Below are 19,946 nucleotides of genomic sequence, written 5' to 3' on the forward strand. Positions count from 1 at the left end.
GACACATAGCATAAGATGCACAGATCCCCATAACAGTGCCATCCAGAGACCCCAACAAGAGCCACCCACAGATCCCCCATAAGTGTCGCCCGCAGATCCCCCATAAGTGTCGCCCGCAGATCCCCCATAAGTGTCGCCCGCAGATCCCCCATAAGTGTCGCCCGCAGATCCCCCATAAGTGTCGCCCGCAGATCCCCCATAAGTGTCGCCCGCAGATCCCCCATAAGTGTCGCCCGCAGATCCCCCATGAGTGTCGCCCGCAGATCCCCCATGAGTGTCGCCCGCAGATCCCCCATGAGTGTCGCCCGCAGATCCCCCATGAGTGTCGCCCGCAGATCCCCCATGAGTGTCGCCCGCAGATCCCCCATGAGTGTCGCCCGCAGATCCCCCATGAGTGTCGCCCGCAGATCCCCCATGAGTGTCGCCCGCAGATCCCCCATGAGTGTCGCCCGCAGATCCCCCATGAGTGTCGCCCGCAGATCCCCCATGAGTGTCGCCCGCAGATCCCCCATGAGTGTCGCCCGCAGATCCCCCATGAGTGTCGCCCGCAGATCCCCCATGAGTGTCGCCCGCAGATCCCCCATGAGTGTCGCCCGCAGATCCCCCATGAGTGTCGCCCGCAGATCCCCCATGAGTGTCGCCCGCAGATCCCCCATGAGTGTCGCCCGCAGATCCCCCATGAGTGTCGCCCGCAGATCCCCCATGAGTGTCGCCCGCAGATCCCCCATGAGTGTCGCCCGCAGATCCCCCATGAGTGTCGCCCGCAGATCCCCCATGAGTGTCGCCCGCAGATCCCCCATGAGTGTCGCCCGCAGATCCCCCATGAGTGTCGCCCGCAGATCCCCCATGAGTGTCGCCCGCAGATCCCCCATGAGTGTCGCCCGCAGATCCCCCATGAGTGTCGCCCGCAGATCCCCCATGAGTGTCGCCCGCAGATCCCCCATGAGTGTCGCCCGCAGATCCCCCATGAGTGTCGCCCGCAGATCCCCCATGAGTGTCGCCCGCAGATCCCCCATGAGTGTCGCCCGCAGATCCCCCATGAGTGTCGCCCGCAGATCCCCCATGAGTGTCGCCCGCAGATCCCCCATGAGTGTCGCCCGCAGATCCCCCATGAGTGTCGCCCGCAGATCCCCCATGAGTGTCGCCCGCAGATCCCCCATGAGTGTCGCCCGCAGATCCCCCATGAGTGTCGCCCGCAGATCCCCCATGAGTGTCGCCCGCAGATCCCCCATGAGTGTCGCCCGCAGATCCCCCATGAGTGTCGCCCGCAGATCCCCCATGAGTGTCGCCCGCAGATCCCCCATGAGTGTCGCCCGCAGATCCCCCATGAGTGTCGCCCGCAGATCCCCCATGAGTGTCGCCCGCAGATCCCCCATGAGTGTCGCCCGCAGATCCCCCATGAGTGTCGCCCGCAGATCCCCCATGAGTGTCGCCCGCAGATCCCCCATGAGTGTCGCCCGCAGATCCCCCATGAGTGTCGCCCGCAGATCCCCCATGAGTGTCGCCCGCAGATCCCCCATGAGTGTCGCCCGCAGATCCCCCATGAGTGTCGCCCGCAGATCCCCATGAGTGTCGCCCGCAGATCCCCCATGAGTGTCGCCCGCAGATCCCCCATGAGTGTCGCCCGCAGATCCCCCATGAGTGTCGCCCGCAGATCCCCCATGAGTGTCGCCCGCAGATCCCCCATGAGTGTCGCCCGCAGATCCCCCATGAGTGTCGCCCGCAGATCCCCCATGAGTGTCGCCCGCAGATCCCCCATGAGTGTCGCCCGCAGATCCCCCATGAGTGTCGCCCGCAGATCCCCCATGAGTGTCGCCCGCAGATCCCCCCATGAGTGTCGCCCGCAGATCCCCCCATGAGTGTCGCCCGCAGATCCCCCCATGAGTGTCGCCCGCAGATCCCCCCATGAGTGTCGCCCGCAGATCCCCCCATGAGTGTCGCCCGCAGATCCCCCCATGAGTGTCGCCCGCAGATCCCCCCATGAGTGTCGCCCGCAGATCCCCCCATGAGTGTCGCCCGCAGATCCCCCCATGAGTGTCGCCCGCAGATCCCCCCATGAGTGTCGCCCGCAGATCCCCCCATGAGTGTCGCCCGCAGATCCCCCCATGAGTGTCGCCCGCAGATCCCCCCATGAGTGTCGCCCGCAGATCCCCCCATGAGTGTCGCCCGCAGATCCCCCCATGAGTGTCGCCCGCAGATCCCCCCATGAGTGTCGCCCGCAGATCCCCCCATGAGTGTCGCCCGCAGATCCCCCCCATGAGTGTCGCCCGCAGATCCCCCCCATGAGTGTCGCCCGCAGATCCCCCCCATGAGTGTCGCCCGCAGATCCCCCCCATGAGTGTCGCCCGCAGATCCCCCCATGAGTGTCGCCCGCAGATCCCCCCATGAGTGTCGCCCGCAGATCCCCCCATGAGTGTCGCCCGCAGATCCCCCCATGAGTGTCGCCCGCAGATCCCCCCATGAGTGTCGCCCGCAGATCCCCCCATGAGTGTCGCCCGCAGATCCCCCCATGAGTGTCGCCCGCAGATCCCCCCATGAGTGTCGCCCGCAGATCCCCCCATGAGTGTCGCCCGCAGATCCCCCCATGAGTGTCGCCCGCAGATCCCCCCATGAGTGTCGCCCGCAGATCCCCCCATGAGTGTCGCCCGCAGATCCCCCCATGAGTGTCGCCCGCAGATCCCCCCATGAGTGTCGCCCGCAGATCCCCCCATGAGTGTCGCCCGCAGATCCCCCCATGAGTGTCGCCCGCAGATCCCCCCATGAGTGTCGCCCGCAGATCCCCCCATGAGTGTCGCCCGCAGATCCCCCCATGAGTGTCGCCCGCAGATCCCCCCATGAGTGTCGCCCGCAGATCCCCCCATGAGTGTCGCCCGCAGATCCCCCCATGAGTGTCGCCCGCAGATCCCCCCATGAGTGTCGCCCGCAGATCCCCCCATGAGTGTCGCCCGCAGATCCCCCCATGAGTGTCGCCCGCAGATCCCCCCATGAGTGTCGCCCGCAGATCCCCCCATGAGTGTCGCCCGCAGATCCCCCCATGAGTGTCGCCCGCAGATCCCCCCATGAGTGTCGCCCGCAGATCCCCCCATGAGTGTCGCCCGCAGATCCCCCCATGAGTGTCGCCCGCAGATCCCCCCATGAGTGTCGCCCGCAGATCCCCCCATGAGTGTCGCCCGCAGATCCCCCCATGAGTGTCGCCCGCAGATCCCCCCCCCCCCATAAGTGCGCCACACTTAGAATTTTTTATGAACTATAATGCAGACTGATCCGTTCTGAATGGATCCCAACGTTTGCATTATAGGAGCGGATCCGCCTGTGCAGACACCAGACTGATCCGCTCTGAACGCAAGTGTGAAAGTAGCCTTACAAGAAACTAGTTACTTTTGTAGTTTCTTTGGTACAAAAATGCGCCAATATTTTTAATGTTATGATAATGATGTGTTTTCCAAACGCCCCCCCAGGGGCACGACAGGAGGATACCCCGCCTCCCCAGGGACAGGAAACAACGTGGAGATCTTTCAATACTCCCCTCCCCTTACCTGCTCCAGTTGTTTCCTGTCCCTCTGGGAGCAAAACGTGGAGTTTTTCGCTGGTGGGATTTCATTCGGTTTCCCATCAGAAGGATCGCTGGCAGGTCGATAGGGGATTAGGATCGCGGGACTGCGGTGCTGTTCTCCCTGTCTCCCAGGCACAAGTCCTCTGGTGGAGGCAGCCCCGGGCAGCGCTTCATCGCTGGTATCGCGAGAAGGAAGCCACAGGATCGCGGGTCACGTGAGCGCAAGCTCACAGGCGCCAGAGTTGGACGTCACTTCCCATCACAGAATTAAAAAAAGCGGCGGGAATCGGCGGCGTCCTGAGAACAGCCTGCAGCATGTCGGCATCAGGAGAGGACGCAATGCGCAGACCCTCGGATCCTTCCAAGACCGGCAGCCCGGTAAGCTACCCTCCTCTGGAGGGAAATGATGAATGCCTATGTTGCCTGTGTTCACTGAGGGGTTTAAGTTTCTGGCCTTCTGTTACACTGGATAAGGGACTGTACCTCTCCCTTTCTTTACAGACTAGGCAGCCCCCTTTTTTTATTTAAACAAATTTTCTGACTTATCTATAGGTCAGGGAAGTTCAGAAGTCAGAGTCCCAGCGAGTCAAAAAGTGTTCCATTTGTAAAAAGGCCCTACCGTCAGGGTATAAGAAAGCCCTTTGTGCAAAGTGTTTGGAAAAAATTGTGGCAGAAGAGTCCCCTTCCTTATTGGACAATATTAGAAATATTATTAAGGATGAAGTAAGCAGCGCTGTGGATCAAAGACTAGCTGCTACGTCCCAGAAGCCTTCTACTTCTATGACGGAGATGCCCGCGACTTTAGAGTCGGAATATCAGGAAGAGGATTTTGATGAAGGGGAGCTCTCAGAGTCTGAACCTCTTTCCTCTGAAGATGAGTCCGGGAAGCCTCTTTGTTCCATTGAGGAGACCCAAGTATTATTAAAGACCATTAGGGCAACTCTAAACCTAGAGGAGTCTAAACAGTCCAAAACTATACAGGATTTAATGTTTAAGGGCTTAGGAGAAAAAAGGAAGAGGGTGTTCCCCCTCCACTCTAATATTATAAAATTAATTAATAAGGAGTGGACCGATGTGGAAAAGAGACCAAGCGTATCTAGTGTCCTAAAAAGAAAATATCCCTTTGCTGAGGAAGATACGTCCTCTTGGGACAAATGTCCTAAGGTGGATGCCCCCGTAGCAAAAATTACGAAGAATTCAGCCTTACCCTTTGAGGATTTAGGTCTCTTAAAAGACCCAATGGATAAGAGAAGCGAGGCCCTACTAAAAAAAAATCTTGGGAGGCTTCCATGTCCATCCTTAGACCTAGCGTAGCCTCAACGTATACAGCCAGGTCCATGTCTATCTGGTTAAACCAGCTGGAGGAGCACCTAGTATCAGGAACCCCTAGAGAGGATATTTTAGCTTCTCTACCAGTTCTTAAACAGGCCGCAACATTTTTGGCCGATGCTTCGGTCGACTCTATTAAGTTAGCAGCCAGGTCTGCGGCCCTCTCAAACTCTACCAGAAGGGCGGTGTGGCTTAGGTCCTGGTCAGGTGATGCGGCATCCCCTGCGAAGGTGATAGGGTGTTCGGGTCAGTCCTGGACGACATCCTTGAAAAAGCCACAGACAGAAAGAAGGGGTTTCCCTCGGAACAAAAGAATTTTCGTCAGACTGTTTTTTCCCACATCTAGGGGCAGACCAGACCAAAAAAGAAAGGATTTTTCCCCCCGGTGGCGTTCAGGAAGAGGTTGAGGGTTTTTATTCAACCCCTCTGACTCCTCCCAAAGGTCATCAAAGCAATGACGCCAGATGCAGGGTAGGAGGAAGGCTTAAGTACTTCTTTCCAGCCTGGGAGAATATCTCCAATTCCCCATGGGTTTTGGACGTAATCTCATCAGGCCTAAAGTTGGAGTTTTCCACTCTTCCCCAGGAGGTGTTCCACATCACCAAAAAAGCCGGTCCAGTCCAAGCTTTAATACTAGATCAGGTAAAAATCCTTTTACAAAAAGAAGCTATAGCGTCAGTTCCCCTAGCAGAACAGGGAACAGGTTTTTATTCCCCCTTATTTCTAGTCAAAAAAACAAACGGCTCATACAGAGCCATTATAAACTTAAAGGGACTGAACCAACATCTACTCTACAAACGGTTCAAGATGGAGAGCATAAAATCCACTATAAGTCTGTTACAGAGAAACACCTTTATGGTAACCCTAGACCTTACCGACGCGTACTACCACATTCCAATCTGCAGAGAGCATCAGAAATTCCTAAGATTTTCAGTACAACAAGGTTCGGTGGTACTCCATGATCAATTCCAGGTCCTTCCTTTCGGCATTACGTCAGCACCAAGAGTCTTCTCCAAAGTGATGGCAGAGGTGATAGCAGATCTTCATCTAAAAGGCATATTAGTTGTGCCGTACTTAGACGACTTCCTTATAGCGGCTGCATCAGAGAGTCTCCTATTAGAACAGATAGAATTAGTGAAGCAGAGCCTAACAGACCTGGGGTGGCTAATAAATATAGAAAAGTCAGACCTCCAGCCCGAAAGAAGGAAGATCTTTTTAGGAATGCTGCTGGATTCAGGTCTCATGAGGACCTTCCTCCCACAGGAAAAAGTCCAGACTATCAAGCAGGAATTTACGCTGTTATGCAGCAAATCAAGAGTGACAATCGGGTCAATAATGAAGATCTTGGGTCTAATGTCCTCAGCTATCCCAGCAGTAAAGTGGGCTCAGGCTCACTCAAGAACCCTCCAGGCTTTCATGCTCAGAGAATGGGACAAGAGCATAGCTTCACTAGAACGGAGGGTAAGAGTCCCTCAATATGTAAGAGACTCCGTAAATTGGTGGTTGATCAACCAAAACCTAAACACAGGCGTCCCGTGGCAACAAACAGATGTAGTCACTATCGCTACAGACACCAGCAAGAACGGTTGGGGGGGCCTTTTCAGACAGGTCCGTAATACAAGGGGGCTGGCAAGAAATTCAAATCCTAGCCTCTTCCAACCTGAAGGAGTTAAGGGCAGTATGGGAGGCCTTGAAGGCCCTTCACTCAGAAGTCCGCGGGAAAGAAGTGAGAATACTCTCAGACAACACCACAGCGGTGGCCTATCTGAACAGGCAGGGGGGCACAAGAAGCCCATCCGTGGCGAGGGTCTCAAAAGAGATTTTCCAGTGGGCAGAAAGGAACATACTATCAATATCGGCAGTTCACATAAGGGGAGAAGACAATACAGTTGCAGATTTTCTCAGCAGAGATGTCTTGAAAGAATGGGAATGGTCCTTAAACCCAAGGATATTCCATCAGATAGCACAAACATGGTTCCTTCCAGAAATAGATCTGTTTGCCACGCGTCAAAACAGACAAGTAGAGAAGTTCGGCTCTCTGGCTTATTCAGATAACCCTCTTATAGTGGACTCTCTCTCCCACCCATGGCCAAGAGTAAACTTGTATGCCTTCCCTCCCTTTGCGCTAATCCCCAAGGTGCTGTGTAAGGTACTACAGGAGAACCACAAGCTGATCCTGATTGTTCCTTACTGGCCCAAGAGGTCATGGTTCCCTCTCCTAGTGAGGATGTCAGCAGGAGACATGTGGCATCTACCAAACATCCCGGATCTCCTTCACCAGGGCCCAGTATGGCATCCCAAGACAACACAACTTCAGTTGACAGCATGGAGACTGAGCGGGAAATATTAAAAGGAAAGGGCCTCTCGGACGCGTTAATTTCCACAATTCTTTCCAGTCACAAGAAGGTGACTTCTAAGATCTATGACAGGATCTGGCAGTCTTTCAGAAGATTTACAGGGGGGGATACCAGAGGTCCCCTTATCACTAAGGTCCTGGAGTTCCTCCAGTCAGGTCTTCAGAAGGGGCTAAGAGTAAGCACTATAAAAGTCCATATATCAGCCTTGAGTGCCTTACTTGATATAAAATTAGCAGACATAGACCTTGTTAAGAGATTTGTGAAAGGAGCACGGAGAAAACAGCCAATAGTGAGGTCCACTGTCCCCCCTTGGGAGTTAAATCTAGTCTTAGCAGCCTTATCAGACAGCCCTTTTGAACCCTTATCTGAAATATCTCTAAAAATGCTTACCTTTAAAACAGTTTTCTTAATAGCCATCACCTCGGCTAGGAGGGTGGGGGAGATACAGGCTTTCTCGTGCAGGCCCCCGTACCTGTCCATCAAGGATGATAGGATAGTACTGAGACATTCTCCCTCTTTTTTACCCAAGGTGGTCTCTAAGTTCCACTGTCTTCAGGAAGTGTCCCTCCCTTCTTTTGGATCCCCATCAGGCAGTCAGGAGCAAAGACGCTTCCATAACCTGGATGTAAGAAGAGCCGTTCTTACCTACCTAAAGGCTACAGAAGATCTCAGGAAGACGGACAGACTATTTATTCAGTTTGCAGGCCCAAATAAGGGAAATTCTGCAAGCAAAGCATCCGTTAGTCGATGGATTAGATCGACAATCTTGACTTGTTATGACTTAAGGGAGGTTCCTCCCCCGGCAGGCCTAAAAGCCCATTCAACTCGATCTGTAGCAGCCTCTTGGGCTGAATCAGCGGAGGTTCCGTTAGAACAAATTTGCCAGGCAGCCACCTGGTCGTCACCTTTTACTTTCTTTAGACATTATCAGTTAGATGTGTTGAAGAACAGGGAGTTATCATTTGCTCGCAGAGTGTTATCTGCTGTTGTCCCCCCCTGATATGGGATTCCTATATTATTCCTCCTGTCGTGCCGCTGTGGGGGCGTTTTGGAAAGATTTCAATTACTTACCGGTAATTGGTTTTTCCTCTAGCCCCCACAGCGGCACGGGGAATTTCCCTCCCAATGATTATTCAAACTTTTATAAAAAAAAAAAAAAAAAGAAAAGGATGAAAGAAGGAAAAAGTTGTTTTCTTTCTTGGAGAGTATCCTTGTCTAATTCTCAATAACACATTAAGATTAATTTTGTTGCATCCATTCCAGAGTTTCTCGGTTATTTACTGGAGCAGGTAAGGGGAGGGGAGTATTTAAAGATCTCCACGTTGTTTCCTGTCCCTGGGGAGGCGTGGTATCCTCCTGTCGTGCCGCTGTGGGGGCTAGAGGAAAAACCAATTACCGGTAAGTAATTGAAATCTTCATCTATATAGCAATGTGCCTGTCCATTTAAGCCATATCTGCTATTGGAATCATTGGGTTGAGAGAGATTCCCGTCATCAGCTGATTTTTCTGTTTCAGTATAGAGACAGAATACCGAAATTGCCTTAATCGGCATATGCTGGTCACTGCTGGCACCTTACGGATCCCATTCACTCAGTAAAATAAAAGTCTTCTGGGTTTCCGGAGTGCATTCTGCTGGAACCTCCACGGCAGATGTGAACCGACTGAAAATCTGATACATTCATTTAAATGGGCAGCAAGCACCTGGATTTCTGCAAGCCCCTTTAAGGTGAATGGAACAGATTTTAAGTCTTGGAATTTTCTGCCACAAAATCTGCCTTGTGTGAAGGCACCCTAAGGGCTCTTTGACATGAGTGGATACCGTGCGGGTAATCCGCTGCATGATAGAGTGCCAAGCCACGCTCCGGACAGCAGAGACACTGAGCATTAACATGATTCATAATGCTCTGTGCCTCTTTGTGACCTTTTTACTCCAAATCACAGTAAGCTAAAGTTGTCACCGTGATTTTGTAGTAAAAAGATCACAGAGAGGCACATAGCATTATGAATCATGTTAATGCTCTGTGTCTCTGCTGTCCGGAGCGGGGCTTGGCTCTCTTTCACGCAGGGGATTACCTGCACGGGATCCGCTCGTGTGAAAGAGCCCTAACAGGGAGAGAGCTCTACCAGAAAGGACAAACCCTGAGCAACAAACCTGAAGGTAAATGAGCAGAGTAACTGGAGCAGTGAATAGGAAGATCTCTGGGACCATGTATGATATGGGTCTGGTTCTCTATTTGTTAGAATGAGATTGTTATATACTATATTGTGAGTGATTTTAAAATTTTCATCAATCATGACATAACCCCTGTTATAGGAATACTTTGGGATATTTCTTAATAATTTAGTACACACATCTCTAGAATATGTCATAAATGTCAGGTATCTCCAGAAGCAGAGGTATCAATAACTCCTGTACAAGCGTCATAGACTCTTGTTCAGGCCATTTTACTCCCTGGAAAAAGACTTGTGCATGTTTTTACGCATGGTCTTTTTCTTAAGTGCACTGTATCAGAAGCTGCCAGGTCTCGTACGCCCCACCCCTTTCACGAGAAGCCCCACCCCTCACGGACATCTTTCTCACTAGGAGCAGCTCCAGGGTCTGGACTAAACACTACATTGTGGTTACAGGACCTGTAGTAATGTCAGTCATGTGATCAGCCATGTGTGTGGGAGGAGTTAGGGGAACACAGGCTCTATGTAGGACTGTGCTGGTGGAAGATGCAGAGGTACTTTATGTATGGAAGGTGTGTATAAAGCATATCTATGTCAGTGTAACCAGTCTGTTGTACAGTTTTCTGTGTGTAGTGAGCACACGGTAGTTCTATCTGTGTAATGGACATGTAGCAAAGCTGTGTGTGCAATGTGTATATAGTAAACTATCTGTGTAATGGGCACGTGGTAGAGCTGTGTGTGTAAAATGTGTATGGCAGCGTCTGGTGGGCCCCGTGTATGGCAGCGTCTGGTGGGCCCCGTGTATGGCAGCGTCTGGTGGGCCCCGTGTATGGCAGCGTCTGGTGGGCCCCCATACACATATTACATACACAGCTCTACCCTGTGCCATCAGCATCAGGTGGGCCCTGCGTATGGCAGCACCAGGTGGGTCCTGCGTATGGCAGCGGTGGTTTTATGTTTAGTGTATAATGTTGGATAAATGTAAAATTGTCTACATTTATTTCTGCATGGGAGACTAGCAATGGTTTCCCTGCAGAAATAGCAGCCTCATAACGTTAAGTTGGCCCATGCATTCTATATGTGAATTACCCCAAAATATGTACTCCTCCTCGGCTAAAAATACTCCTCAAAATTAAGAGGAGTATTTTTGCTCTTCTGCCAAAAATGTAGAGCGACCTCTGTGCAGAAGGGTCCCTTGAAGTGAAGGAAAGCATACTGCACATGTTCAGTGTCCTTTCCATTCATTGCTATGCGAGTTCCTAAAATATATGTGGTATCCTCTCCATTCACTGCTATGGGAGTTCTAAAAATAGCCAAGCCAGGTGGTAGCCCCATAGCAGTGAATGAAAAGGATACCAAGTATGCATGTTCTTTCCTTCATTCGAGGGCTCAGTTTTGGAGATGGGTGCTGGTACCAGAAGTGTTTATGGTATATCCTAGCAATGTGCCATAGATGTTGGGATGGGAAAATCTCCAAGTCAAATTAAATGATCATGTTGTCACTGGGTACTAATGGGTTGATGTGTTTTTACTCAAAGAATAAAAAACACTTTTACCCAAATTTGTATAATTTACTCAGGTTTTGAAAGCACTAATGTATTGTGCACATTTTCCAGATTTCAACACAATATCCTGTTGTGGACCATGAGTTTGATGCAGTCGTGGTGGGTGCTGGTGGTGCAGGATTGAGAGCAGCATTTGGCTTATCTGAAGCAGGCTTTAGTACAGCATGTATCACAAAGTTATTTCCTACAAGATCTCATACAGTAGCCGCACAGGTAAGTGCTTTAAGATGGTTACTAGTGCAATGTGTACAGGGACTAGAAAAGATTTTAAGTTTAAACAAAAGCGATAACCCAAAAATTAAAAAGCACACATTGGTATTGCTGTCAACCCTAATGACCCATACTATAAGATGAATCATTATAATTAATAATAAGAATGACTAACCAAAAGTGTATGTACGTATACCCTTAGAGGGGTTGTCCAGGTTCAGAGCTGAACCCAGATACATGCCATTCTTCCCCCAATCAGCCCATCTGACATTAGCATCGGACCATTTCATGCTCCAATGCTATTCCTTGCCCCGTGCTGAATCTCGCATGGCAAGGGCTTTTTCTGAAGATCTGGTGACGTACCAGGCTCTCCATGGGCATGCTAGGCAGAGGCTTCCACCTAGCAGTGAGCCCGGTGATGTTACCAGCACTAATAGGTGGGTTTTAGTGCTGCGCTAGCCTGTAAAATGGTTAGGATCCCGCTAAAGCACTCCCATCACTGGCAGTGTAGTCACTGGGAACACTGCTAGGCAGAAGCCTCCACGTAACTGTAAAAATTTAAACAAAAAAGCCCTTGCCCTGTGCAATACAGCGCAGGGCATGTGAGAGCGTCAACGCATGAAATGCTCCGATGCTCATGTCAGAGGGGCTGAGTGGGGGAAGAAGCTCTGAACTCGGACAGCCCCTTTAACCACTTCATCCCCCCTAGCTTAAACCCCCTTAATGACCAGACCACTTTTTACAATTCTGCACTACACTACTTTCACGGTTTATTTCTCGGTCATACAACTTAACACCCAAATGAATTTTACCTCCTTTTCTTCTCACTAATAGAGCTTTCATTTGGTGGTATTTCATTGCTGCTGACATTTTTTATTTTGTTGATATTAATCGAAATTGACCGAAATTTTTGCAAAAAAAATGACATTTTTCACTTTCGGTTGTAAAAATTTTCAACTAAAACTACATTTCTATATAAATTTTACTCTAAATTTATTGTTCTACATGTCTTGGATAAGAAAAAAAATGCAATAAGTGTATATTTATTGGTTTGGGTAAAAGTTATAGCGTTTACAAACTATGGTACAAAAATCTGAATTTCCACATTTTGAAGCAGCTCTGACTTTCTGAGCACTTGTCATGTTTCCTGAGGTTCTACAATGCCCAGACAGTAGAAACACCCCACAAATGACCCCATTTTGGAAAGTAGACACCCTAAGGTATTCACTGATGGGCATAGTGAGTTCATGGAACTTTTTATTTTTTGTCACAAGTTAGCTGAAAATGATTTTATTTATTTTCCTTACAAAGTCTCATATTCCACTAACTTGTGACAAAAAATAAAAACTTCCATGAACTCACTATGCCCATCACGAAATACCTTGAGGTGTATTCTTTCCAAAATGGGGTCACTTGTGGGGTATTTATACTGCCCTGGCATTTTAGGGGACCTAAAGCGTGAGAAGTAGTTTGGAATCCAAATGCGTAAAAAATGCCCTGTGAAATCCTAAAGGTGCTCTTTAGAATTTGGGCCCCTTTGCGCACCTAGGCTGCAAAAAAGTGTCACACGTGGTATCGCCGTACTCAGGAGAAGTAGGGCAATGTATTTTTACATATACTCATGCTGGGTGAGAGAAATATCTCTGTAAAAGTTTTCCCATTTTTTTTTATACAAAGTTGTCATTTGAGAGAGATATTTATCTCACCCAGCATGGGTATATGTAAAAAGACACCCCAAAGCACATTGCCCTACTTCTCCTGAGTATTGGCGATACCACATGTGTGACACTTTTTTGCAGCCCAGGTGCGCAAAGGGGCCCAAATTCCTTTTAGGAGGACATTTGGATTCCAGACTTCTTCTCAGGCTTTAGGGCCCCTAAAATGCCAGGGCAGTATAAATACCCCACATGTGACCCCATTTTGGAAAGAAGACACCCCAAGGTATTCCGTGAGGGGCATGGCGAGTTCATAGATTTAGCACAAGTTAGCGGAAAATGATTATTTTTTTTTTTTGTTTGTTTTTTTCTCAAAGTCTCCCTTTCCGCTAACTTGTGACAAAAAATAAAATCTCCCACGGACTCACTATTCCCCTCAGCGAATACCTTGGGTTGTCTACTTTCCAAAATGGGGTCACATGTGGGGTATTTATACTGCCCTGGCATTTTAGGGGCCCTAAAGCGTGAGAAGTCTGGAATATACTTGTGCCACAAAAAAAAAAAATCTTCTATGAACTCGCCATGCCCCTCAAAAGTGATCTTTTTATAGCGCCGCAGCGATTTTACTGTGTTTTTGCAGTGGTCAGAAAAAAAAAAATTCTGCGCACAAGATCAGGCCTGATCGGGCGAACACTGCGTTTTAGTTCTGGCAATGTGCGGATTCGCAAAATGCGGAAAGCACATTGCCGGTGTCCGTGTTTTGTGGATCCGCAAAACGCATACGGACGTCTGAATGGAGCCTTACAGGGGGGTGATCAGGGAGTCTATCGGGTGATCAGGGGTTAATAAGGGGTTAATAAGTGACAGAGGGGGGTGTAGTGTAGTGGTGTTTGGTGCTACTTACAGAGCTGCTTGTGTCCTCTGGTGGTCGAACCAAGCAAAAGGGACCACCAGAGGACCAGGTAGCAGGTATATCAGACGCTGTTAACAAAACAGCGTTTGATATACCTTTCAAGGGTTAAAAAAAAATCACATCTACAGCCTGCCAGCAAATGGTCGCCGCTGGCAGGCTGTAGATCCACTGGTTTACCTTTTAATCCTGTGAATGCACGCTCATGTGTGCACGCGTTCACAGGAAATCGAGCCTCTTGCGAGATGACGCGACAAGGAGGAATAACCCAGCCGCCTTCAGAACGCAATCCTGCGTTAGGCGGTCGGGAAGCGGTTAAATGGAATAAAACTGTGTGCCCAAAAATGGTACCAATGATAACTACAGATCTAAAAGCCCTCTCACAGCTTTGTCGCTGAGAATATTTAAAAAAACATGTGGCTGTATATCAGGAAAAGGTAACTGTGAGATTTGCTCTGGTAGTTGGCACTAGCGGATGCAGTATAGAGGCAAAGTATACAGTTCTTGAATCAAACAGCGGTGTTTATTCACACATTGGTGTATAACAAAATGCAGATAAGGTGTATCACAAAATGCAGGTGGCTTGGTGTTTGTTCAACACACATAAGGAAAGTCCATAAACAATAAGTCACCTTTTCTCCTGGGTGTTATTTCACACCCTGTTAGCAGTTCAGCCTCATCAAGTCCATAGGCGGCTTGTTCGCCTTTAGAGAGTCCTGAGTCCTCCATCCCGGCTCAAACCTCAAATCACAGCACAGCCCTCAGTTCACAGTACACAGACTCCTAAGCTCCACTGTCAGAGGGAGGTAAATCCACTACACCTGGCAGTGTTGGCTGTTTTTTTTTGCCTGGCAAAACCTGGTCTGGAACATGGGGAGTAGTCACCCACCCAGCACTTTGACTACTCCCAGAAAGAGCTGTCCCGAAACAGCTATGCTAAATCTCAAGGTGTCAATTAGCAATAGCTGCTGACGCATAAAATACTGACTCTTACATAGAAACATAGAATGTGTCGGCAGATAAGAACCATTTGGCCCATCTAGTCTGCCCGATATACTGAGTACTATGGATAGCCCCTGGCCCTATCATATATGAAGGATTGCCTTATGTCTATCCCATGCATGCTTAAACTCCTTCACTGTATTTGCAGCTACCACTTCTACAGGTAGGCTATTCCATGCATCCACTAATCTCTCAGTAAAGTAATACTTCCTGATATTACTTTTAAACCTTTGCCCCTCTAATTTAAAACTATGTCCTCTTGTAGCAGTTTTTCTTCTTTTAAATATTCTCTCCTCTTTTACCTTGTTGATTCCCTTTATGTATTTAAAAGTTTCTATCATATCCCCTCTGTCTCGTCTTTCTTCCAAGCTATACATGTTAAGGTCCTTTTTAATCTTTCCTGGTAAGTTTTATCCTGCAATCCATGTACCAGTTTAGTAGCTCTTCTCTCCAAAGTATCAATATCCTTCTGGAGATATGGTCTCCAGTACTGAGCACAATACTCCAAATGAGGTCTCACTAGTGCTCTGTAGAGCAGCATGAGCACCTCCCTCTTTCTACTGGTTTTTCCTCTCCCTATACACCCAAGCATTCTGCTAGCATTTCCTGCTGCTCTGACATTGTCTGCCTACCTTTTAAGTCTTCTGAAATAATGACCCCTAAATCCCTTTCCTCAGATACTGAGGTTAGGACTGTATCACTGATTTTATATTCTGCTCTTGGGTTTTTACGCCCCAGGTGCATTATCTTGCACTTATCAACATTAAATTTTAGTTGCCAGATTCTAGTTTTCCTAAATCCTTTTCCATTTGGTGTATCCCTCCAGGAACATCAACCCTGTTACAAATCTTTGTGTCATCAGCAAAAAGACACACCTTACCATCGAGGCCTTCTGCAATTTCGCTGATAAAGATATTAAACAATATGGGTCCCAGAACAAATCCCTGAGGTACCCCACTGGTAACAAGACCTTGGTCTGAATATACTCCATTGACTACAACACTCTGTTGCCTGTTCCTCAGCCACTGCCTAATCCATTCAACAATATGGGAGTCCAATCCCAAAGACTGTAATTTATTGATAAGCCTTCTGTGTGGGACAGTATCAAAAGCCTTACTGAAGTCTAGATAAGCGATGTCTACTGCACCTCCTCCATCTATTATTTTAGTCACCAAATCAAGAAGATTAGTTTGACATGATCTCCCTGAAGTAAACCCATGCTGTTTTTCATCTTTCAATCCGTGGGATTTTAGATGTTCCACAATCCTCTCCTTAAGTATGGTTTCCATTAATTTCCCCACTATTGATGTTAGGCTTACTGGCCTATAGTTGCCCGATTCCTCCCTACTACCTTTCTTGTGAATGGGCACAACATTTGCTAATTTCCAATTTTCTGGGACGACTCCTGTTGCCAGTGATTGGTTAAATAAATCTGTTAATGGTTTTGCTAGTTCACCGCTGAGCTCTTTTAACCTCTTGCCGCACACCTAACGCCGAAAGGAGTCATCCCTGCGGCGCTCCCAGGTCACACTAACGCCGATTGGCGTCATCTCGCGTGAGCTGAGATTTCCTGTGAACGCGCGCACACAGGCGCGCGCGTTCACAGGATCGGAAGCTAAGCGAGTGGAACTCCAGCTTGCCAGCGGCGATCGTTCGCTGGCAGGCTAGAGATGCCATTTTTTTTAACCCCTAATAGGTATATTAGACGCTGTTTTGATAACAGCGTCTAATATACCTGCTACCTGGTCCTCTGGTGGTCCCTTTTGCTTGGATCAACCACCAGAGGACACAGGCAGCTCAGTAATAAGTAGCACCAAGCACCACTACACTACACTACACCCCCCCGTCACTTATTAACCCCTGATCACCCCATATAGACTCCCTGATCACCCCCCTGTCATTGATCACCCCCCTGTAAGGCTCCATTCAGACGTCCGTATGATTTTTACGGATCCACTGATACATGGATCGGATCCGCAAAACACATACGGACATCTGAATGGAGCCTTATAGGGGGGTGATCAATGACAGGGGGGGTTATCACTCCATATAGACTCCCTGATCACCCCCCTGTCATTGTTCACCCGCCTGTCATTGATCATTCCCCTGTAAGGCTGCATTCAGATGTCTGTGTTTTTTACGGATCCACGGATACATGGATTGGATCCGCAAAACACATACGGACATCTGAATGGAGCCTTATAGGGGGGTGATCAATGACAGGGGGGGTTATCACTCCATATAGACTCCCTGATCACCCCCCTGTCATTGTTCACCCGCCTGTCATTGATCACCCCCCTGTAAGGCTGCATTCTGATGTCCGTATGTTTTTTACGGATCCACGGATACATGGATCTGATCCGCAAAACACATACGGACATCTGAATGGAGCCTTATAGGGGGGTGATCACCCCATATAGACTCCCTGATCACGCCCCTGTCATTGATCACCCCCCTGTAAGGCTGCATTCTGATGTCCGTATGTTTTTTACGGATACATGGATCGGATCCGCAAAACACGTACGGTCATCTGAATGGAGCTTTATAGGGGGGTGATCAATGACAGGGGGGTGATCACCCCATATAGACTCCCTTATCACCCCCCTGTCATTGATCACCCCCCCTGTAAGGCTCCATTCACACATTTTTTTTGGCCCAAGTTAGCGGAAATTATTATTATTTTTTCTTACAAAGTCTCATATTCCACTAACTTGTGTCAAAAAATAAAATCTCACATGAACTCACCATACCCCTCACGGAATCCAAATGCGTAAAATTTTTTAGACATTTATATTCCAGACTTCTTCTCACGCTTTAGGGCCCCTAAAATGCCAGGGCAGTATAAATACCCCACATTTGACCCTATTTTGGAAAGAAGACACCCCAAGGTATTCAATGAGGGGCATATTGAGTCCATGAAAGATTGAAATTTTTGTCCCAAGTTAGCGGAAAGGGAGACTTTGTGAGAAAAAAAATATGTATCAATTTCCTCTAACTTGTGCCAAAAAAAAAAAAAATTCTATGAACTCGCCATGCCCCTCATTGAATACCTTGGGGTGTCTTCTTTCCAAAATGGGGTCACATGTGGGGTATTTATACTGCCCTGGCATTCTAGGGGCCCTAAAGCGTGAGAAGAAGTCTGGGATCCAAATGTCTAAAAATGCCCTCATAAAAGGAATGTGGGCCCCTTTGCGCACCTAGGCTGCAAAAAAGTGTCACACATCTGGTATCTCCGTACTCAGGAGAAGTTGGGCAATGTGTTTTGGGGTGTCTTTTTACATATACCCATGCTGGGTGAGAGAAGTATCTTGGCAAAAGACAACTTTTCAAATTTTTTTCATACAAAGTTGCCATTTGACCGAGATATTTATCTCATCCAGCATGGGTTTATGTAAAATGACACCCCAAAACACATTGCCCAACTTCTACTGAGTACGGCAATACCAGATGTGTGACACTTTTTTGCAGCCTAGGTGGGGAAAGGGGCCCACATTCCAAAGAGCACCTTTCCGATTTCACCGGCCATTTTTTACAGATTTTGATTTCAAACTACTTCGCACGCGTTTGGGCCCCTAAAATGCCAGGGCAGTATAACTACCCCACAAGTGACCCCATTTTGGAAAGAAGACACCCCAAGGTATTTCGTGATGGGCATAGTGAGTTCATGGAAGTTTTTATTTTTTGTCACAAGTTAGTGGAATATGAGACTTTGTAAGAAAAAAAAAAATATATAAATCATCATTTTCCGCTAACTTGTGACAAAAAATAAAAAGTTCTATGAACTCACTATGCCCATCAGCGAATACCTTAGGGTGTCTACTTTCCGAAATGGGGTCATTTGTGGGGTGTTTGTACTGTCTGGCCATTGTAGAACCTCAGGAAACATGACAGGTGCTCAGAAAGTCAGAGCTGCTTCAAAAAGCGGAAATTCACATTTTTGTACCATAGTTTGTAAATGCTATAACTTTTACCCAAACCATTTTTTTTTTACCCAAACATTTTTTTTTATCAAAGACATGTAGAACAATAAATTTAGAGAAAAAAGTATATATGCATGTCGTTTTTTTTTTGCTAAATTTTACAACTGAAAGTGAAAAATTTCATTTTTTTGCAAAAAAATCGTTAAATTTCGATTAATAACAAAAAATGTAAAAATGTCAGCAGCAATGAAATACCACCAAATGAAAGCTCTATTAGTGAGAAGAAAAGGAGGTAAAATTCATTTGGGTGGCAAGTTGCATGACCGAGCAATAAACCGCTAAAGTTGTGGAGTGCCGATTTGGGAAAAAAGGGCCTGGTCACTAGGGGGGTATAAACCTGTGGTCCTTAAGTGGTTAATAGCTTTGGGTGTATCCCATCAGGCCCCTGTGACTCATTTGTATTCATTTTAGACAGCTGACTTAGGACTCATGCACACGACAGTTTTTTGCATCCACAAATTGTGCGTCCGCCAAAAAAAAAATGTATTTTTTTTTTTTTGGAGGATCTGTTTTTTTCACAGATCCCTTGTAATAAATGCCTATCCGTGTCCGCAAATGTGAAAAAGTAGGACATGCACTATTTTTTTTTGCTGAAGGGAAACGCTGACAAAACCCTGTATGCTTTAAGACCGCCGTAATCTGCTTGTTTAAACCACACTGTAAACACAATTCTTATATATATTTTTTTAAAAGTTGTATGTACCACAAAATGGTGCTGTTAAAAAAAGCCATTTGTGAAAAACAACATGTGCTAGTGTGCTATGTTGATGTTACAAAGCTGTCTCAAGACGAGGGGAAAAAAATACCAGATACAATTAAAGATTCTATCCTTACTTGGAATACATAGTGACATAGTTTATAAGGCTGAAAAAAGACATCTGTCAATCCAGTTCAGCCTGTTATCCTGCAAGTTGATCCAATAAAATAAAAGGGTGACACGGAATGATGGCCTTTTGATCTCCCCCAGAGATTTCTTCTTTGAAAACTTTTACAGATTAATACCAAAGCTAAATTCTGAGCTCTGGAAACAATCGGGCATATTGTCCTTGCAGGACATAATGATTGGATATCAAATGAAATCATTCAGTGCATTACAGGGGGCGATATCTACTCCCAGAGATAGTATGGTTTCAGTATCTACAGATACGATCCTATCTTAGCAAACATAATCTATTGAGTAGGATTGTGGATTATAAAACAAATTTACCAAAGA

General features: G+C 47.6%; 1 protein-coding gene across 2 annotated transcripts in view; it reads left to right on the forward strand.

Annotated features, from left to right (window-relative positions):
* The window catches only part of SDHA (succinate dehydrogenase complex flavoprotein subunit A), a 615,692-nt gene that overhangs the window by 33,356 nt on the left and 562,390 nt on the right, over window positions 1-19,946 (forward strand). For both annotated transcript variants that reach the window (XM_040431943.1, XM_040431944.1), the window contains exon 3: window positions 11,028-11,189. In XM_040431943.1, the coding sequence (XP_040287877.1) occupies window positions 11,028-11,189 (162 nt within the window). The remainder of the gene's footprint in view (window positions 1-11,027; window positions 11,190-19,946) is intronic.

The sequence above is a fragment of the Bufo bufo genome, chromosome 5 (assembly GCF_905171765.1).
Source record: "Bufo bufo chromosome 5, aBufBuf1.1, whole genome shotgun sequence".
In the NCBI taxonomy this organism is placed as follows: Eukaryota; Metazoa; Chordata; class Amphibia; order Anura; family Bufonidae; genus Bufo; species Bufo bufo.